General features: G+C 44.7%; 1 protein-coding gene across 4 annotated transcripts in view; it reads left to right on the top strand.

The window, feature by feature from the left end:
• Positions 1–4,932, top strand: part of pax7a (paired box 7a) — a 48,845-nt gene extending 43,913 nt beyond the window's left edge. For 2 of the 4 annotated variants that reach the window (XM_074670680.1, XM_074670689.1), the window contains exons 7-8: positions 555–804; positions 2,215–4,932. In XM_074670680.1, the coding sequence (XP_074526781.1) occupies positions 555–804; positions 2,215–2,330 (366 nt within the window). In that variant the 3' untranslated portion in view covers positions 2,331–4,932. The remainder of the gene's footprint in view (positions 1–554; positions 805–2,214) is intronic. The other 2 variants (XM_074670665.1, XM_074670672.1) reach the window with 1 other exon arrangement.
• Positions 4,933–6,000: the final 1,068 nt, after the last annotated feature.

The raw sequence follows: 6,000 nt of genomic DNA on the forward strand, positions 1-6,000 counted from the left end.
AGTATCAGTGGGCCCCTCACTGAGGTTTGTGGAGCCTACTTTGTGTGGGGATCTGAGGGGATCATTTACCAGTTCCAACTCCATTACTATTCATGAGATGGGTAGGCTAGGGGCGAGGGATTAGGGACTCCCTTGGTGCTTGTTGTGCTGTAGGCTCGGGCTCAGGCCTCAGGCTCCGGGACAGGGGCTGTCTGGCACGGATGGTGGGTCTATTATCACCCTGGGACCCTTCTGTCCCACAGCAGAACACTTACTGGCAGCGCCAGCTAATGGAAACAGTCTCCCTTGTTCCCTTTCTCCTTTTTCTAACCTCATCACCCTCCTTGTATCCTTCCCCCTGCTCTTTAAAAAAAAAAAAAAAGACGGGGGAAGTTTTCCCATTCCCTATTTCAAAGTTCAAATGGCATATTTCTATTGGCATCTTTACCGTGAAGAGCTGGGATGGCTCTATATTTGCAGGAAAAAAGTACTTTTCCTCAACTCTGTCAATGCTTTGATCCTCAATTTTCCAAATTTCTAACATCCTCTGCCCCCCCCAACTTTTCCCCCCGCAGGTGATGAGTATCCTGAGCAACCCCAGCGCCGTGCCCTCCCAGCCCCAGCACGACTTCTCCATTTCCCCCCTGCACAGCAGCCTGGAGAGCTCCAACCCCATCTCGGCCAGCTGCAGCCAGCGCTCCGACACCATCAAGAGTGTGGATAGTCTGGCCTCCTCCCAGTCCTACTGTCCCCCCACCTACAGCGCCACCAGCTACAGCGTGGACCCGGTCACTGCGGGCTACCAGTACAGCCAGTATGGACAGAGTGAGTAAAACCTTGTGTTTACTGTTACACTTATCCTGCATTTTGGTGTTTTTGTTTTTGCATACATTAGAGATGATCCAGTATCAATTTTCTTTCCTGGTACCGACTTTTAAGAATTAGCTGATACCGTGTGCCCCTTTAAATCTGATAGTCGTCAGAAGTTTGAAAAACACTGATTGCTGGTTATTTATCAAAATGATGTGGAACCTTACTTTAAACTGGTCAATATTTTGTGGCATAACTTGACATAGTTCTGTCCAAGAGTTTGTTTTCCTCTCTGCTTTTGTCAGTTTAGTCTTTGACATCCTCTGCTTTAGCTGTCTGGATTTTAAAAAGCCCTTTTATGTGATGTCCAACTCCCAGCCAAGAGAGCCTCCTGACCTTTGCACTCGAGTCGGTGGAGGCAGACACGTGCTCTCGATAAAGACCCCCCCCACACACACACCACCCCTAACACCACCACCATCCTCCTCGAGAGCTGCCTTAGTCACACCCCACTCCACTTGGATGGGAAAGAGGAGAGGGCCACTTCAAAGTAACGGCACACCCTCAGGGGCCACAGTGTCCTCTTGCCCACCTCACTCTCTCCTTGCCTTTCTCTGTTCTCCATCACCAACACACACACACTCACACACACATACACAGCCTCGGGGCAGGAAAGAGTTTGCTTTATTAGATTAGCATAATTGACTGATGCTGTCACAGCCATTCATAAGAGGTAAAATGAAGCACACTTCCCAGACAAGCTAACACTAGCACTGGATAGCTAACATTTGTTTGTGTTTACCCGCAGCTTCCAGTTGTGATCTGGTGAATTTGAGCTCCTCTGCCTTTTCTCATGATGTGTTTGTGATGTGTTTGTGATGTGTGTGAATGCACATGCAGCCCCGTGCTGTTCTGCGAGTGCGCAGCAGAGTTGTTGTCAGCAGCAGCAGCAGTGAGAGAAAGTGATGGCAGCGCGGATGTGAGCTGATGTGAGGTTAATTAAGATGGTGATTGAGCACAGTGGATGGGTAATGAATGGAGGAGAGAGGAGAGAGCTGCTGTCTGACGATGAAAATGATCGGCCATGTGGAGTGTGGAGGGCATGAAATCAGAGATGCCAAGTGTAATGAAGACTGGCACACAGAACACACACAGGGAGCCGTGTGAGTGACAGCGCCGGGACTTTTAGCAGGATGCACATGCTCGGTGCCAGCAGCGTGCCAACCTCAGACAAGGGGACATGGGAGGGGTTTTTATCTTTCACTCTCCCTGCATGAATTGTTTTTTATTTGACTCACTCGTTTCTGCCACAACTTATTTCAGCCTCAATCAAAGGAGTGAAATGAGACTGAATAGAACATGTGTGTCAGGAATCAACCACCTGTCTGATATGTGCTTTCTTTCTGTGTGTTTGTTTCACTCCAGCTGCTGTTGACTACCTGGCGAAGAACGTGAGCTTGTCCACCCAGAGGAGGATGAAACTTGGGGACCACTCAGCTGTGCTCGGGCTTCTACAGGTGGAGACGGGACAGGCCTACTGAAGCCACAGACGCCCCGCTTGCAACACCCTCCTGCTGCACCCACCTTCTCCCATGCTCCATCACGTTCGGACTCCAACTTCCGGTCATGACATCAGCGCACAGACACGCAGCAGAAAGTGACGCTTTGTGGGTGTGACGAAGCACCTCTGGGAATCAAACTTTTTCACGCCACTGTCAGCCACCAGGCGGCTCTGCAACCCGTCTTTTCCATACCTTGGCGTCTCTGCCTGCTTCCTGTGCTCCATCCCCTGCCCCAAACCCTGGATTGTTTTCCTCAGAAGGCCAGACAGGACCCTGAAGCACTCGGGATGGTCGGCCGCCTTGGCCCTGCTCCCTCTTTGTCATGGCTGCAGTCCAGCACACATCCAGAGCCATCAACAACATGTACTTTGACCTTGCTGTTCATAGTAGTTAACAAAGCCAATATCATTTGAACGCCTCTTCTTCTTGTTCCTTTTTGATATTGTTCAGATTATTGTTGCTGTTCTATGATTATGGTTAATGTGATTTATGTTGTTCTTTGATTCCACTCGTATCTCTTTTCCTTGTTAGACGTCCGTGTGTAAAACACAGAGCGGATGAGATGATCTGAGAGTGTGTGTGTGTGTGTGTTGCGTGTGCATGTAGTTCTTTTTCTTTTCGCGTGTCGGCACAGTCTCACAAGAGAAGATGATTGTTTTTCAAGCTGCTGCTCCTCTGCCTGTTCCCTGAGCTCTAATGTTTGTGAGCGGTTTGACCTTCCCACTTTCATATTCGTCTTGACATTCCTAAAGAACTTGGCCACTCTGTGGGAAGTCTGGCTGGATGGATTCTGCAGGGAATTAAAGCAGCGTTTTGGCCGCCAATAGCTTTCCCCTTCTAACCTCCATCCCATCCTTAGCCGCGGTCCGTGGGGAGGCGGGGCATTGTTTGCAAAAACAGGATTGGGGAAATTAATGTATTTTGTTTAGAAATACGGACCTTGCCAAGGAGGGCTAACTCAATCCTCCCCCCTGACGACTCCTCCCCCTTCAAATCCCATCTGCTGGGAAACCCTGTTTGACTTTAAAGCAGATTAAATCACACAAAAATAATGTCAAAGCTAATTCACAGTGACCCTTTCCATCACTAGACAGCATTTCCATTTTTTATAGCCCAATTAGCACATTTTGTAAATGCACCTTCAGCTGGTTTCCACTCTCACGGACTGAACGAGCATTCCTCAAAACATTCCTTACGCTCCAACTACAAATAAACTACAAGCATTCCAAAGCTCTCTGTTATGAGATTAAGAAGTACACAAGCTGTGCCATTCACATGCACTCTGGAAAACATTTAATCCAGTCAGATGTGAAAGGGCACAGGTAACACGGCTGATTAGTTTCTAATCCCCCGCTTAAAAAAAAAAAAATCCCTGAGATGTAGAAATAGAAGAAAGAGAGAGGAGTGGATATGAGACATTTGTGTAGCACTCATAGTTGACTTTTGACACAATCCAGGACCAGCTGATTCCTTGAGATGTGTGTGATTTTTCTTTTTCTTCCTTTGGTTTTGTTTACATCAGCATCCAGGTGATGATGCTGATGTGCACAGACAGGATTTGGTCCCTTGTCGCCTCTGAACCCTGTACAGTAGCTGGAGCAGACTGTGTATTGTTTGTTTATAAAGAGTATGTTTTATACTAAAACAAAACTTATGTGGAGTGGTAGGTAAGCGAGGGATCTGTGGAAGTAAATGTGTAATTTGAGTTTCCTTAACTGGCTTGTTTTTATTTTTTTGTTCTGTTAGTTTTCTTTGAATTGTATTTAATTGGTTCACTTGTTCTGACCAAAAGTTCTGTTTCTGGTTTAAGCCCAGGTAAGAATGAATTTGTATAAATTAGTAAAATAAAAACTCCATTAAAAATGTTCGAATTGTAAAAAAAAGAGGATCAAACTGAGCTCAACGGAAAATGAACTCCATGGGACCACACAGGACCACTGTATATTTAAAAAGGCGGTAAAAAGAAGCATCCTCGTGTGAGGATCTTGAGGGTGTTTCTGCCACCCAATTTTACAGACTGATCATAGAAGTGCAGACCAGACTTGACCCACCACAGACTCTTTGAGACTTTGGTACGAGAGTCCACCAGAGGTTCACAAGCACAACCAGAATGACGGCGATGAGATCAGTGAAGAAGTCCTCTCAGCTCTGGGAAACTGACTCAAAGTCGTGTTTGATTTGATGGACCAATAAGACTCAAAGAGAGCAAAAGTAACGCTGACTCCGCACTGAAGCACAGACTGCTCCCTCGGCGTAGACGCCTCACTCATGTGTATATTTTAAAAAGGAAGAATTTTAGAATTGTCTTTAGTGTATCAAACCCATTTCTAACACTTACGTCAATAAACATTTGGATATTTAAAGCTCCTTTACCCCCACCACCCCTCCCCCTGTCTGTTTGACCTTTAACCTGTTTAGTTGCTTTCTGACATCTGTGCTTTGCTTTACTTCCTTCTTCTGTTCCGCATGTGTGTATATTATCATGGTATAATTTATTCTGCTGTATGAAGTATTAGAGTAGTGGGAAACTTGTACTGGTATTTACTACCTTCAGCCTGTTGGTGTGTTTACTGTAACACTGGCGTAACTGTTATCAATTAAAGATCAAAACTGATTCAATTATTTGACCTTTCTTATTCTTTCTACGAAGTTTGGCTCGTTTTGCACTTTTCTTTTGCACCTTCTTTTCCAGAAACCTTTACTATGTAAGTGTTAGTGTATGTATATATATATATATATATATATATATATATATATATATATATATATATATATATTTTATTACGGAAAAGATCTAAACAACAAGTTTGTGTTATAAATTTATCTTTCAAAATATTTCCTGAGTTAAATTGACAATAATTCTGCTTCTTTTTTCCCAATGTAAGAATTTGATGCTTGTCACTGCTCTACATCATTCTGAAGTTACTGTTTCCAACTCTAGGGAGTCAGTTTGATATAAAATTTAAGACATTACATTAAACTTCAGTTATTAAATGGCTATGTTTCCTAATATTTTTGAAAAAAGAAGTTCTTTTTTATTGATTGAAGAAAAACATTTGACAGATGAGAAAATGATGTTGAGCATTAGGATACTTGAGTGCATGCTGCTTGTGGATGCATGTGTGTCCACCATGTGTGTTCAGGCACATTAGCAGAGCCAGAAGGCCACCAGTCAGTGTTCCAGAGCTGCTGATGTGATTAGGGAGTGATGAGAGCTCAGACGTCCTACACTCAGACTCGCAGACTCAGAGCATATCTCTCTGCAGCTGTAGGAAGTCATTCATTTTTCGCCGTCTGACCAGCAGCACTGTCCGGGGGAATGTTGTCTGCAAATCTGCAAATCTCTGTGGTATGGTGGTATGGTGTGAATGCAGGGGTGGGGGGGACTTACTGGTTTGGTGGGGGAGCATCCGCTGTGTCTTATATTACACCTCAGAACAGTCAGACTCATTCAGTTTTCCAACGTCAGCACTGCTGGAGGTATTTCAAACATGCCAGAGGTATTTCCATTCAGTCCTGACGGGTTGTAAACACATCCCAAACATGTCTGATGTGTCTGCAGACAACGTTTATGTCTACATTTAATATTTGTCTTTGCAAACACAGAAATCATGCACCAGTTTTGTGTACTACTAAATGATAAGCAGCT

This window comes from Halichoeres trimaculatus, unplaced genomic scaffold (assembly GCF_033239565.1).
Source record: "Halichoeres trimaculatus isolate MK-OKI-2021-1 unplaced genomic scaffold, fHalTri1.1 fHalTri1_scaffold_1, whole genome shotgun sequence".
NCBI lineage: Eukaryota > Metazoa > Chordata > Actinopteri > Labriformes > Labridae > Halichoeres > Halichoeres trimaculatus.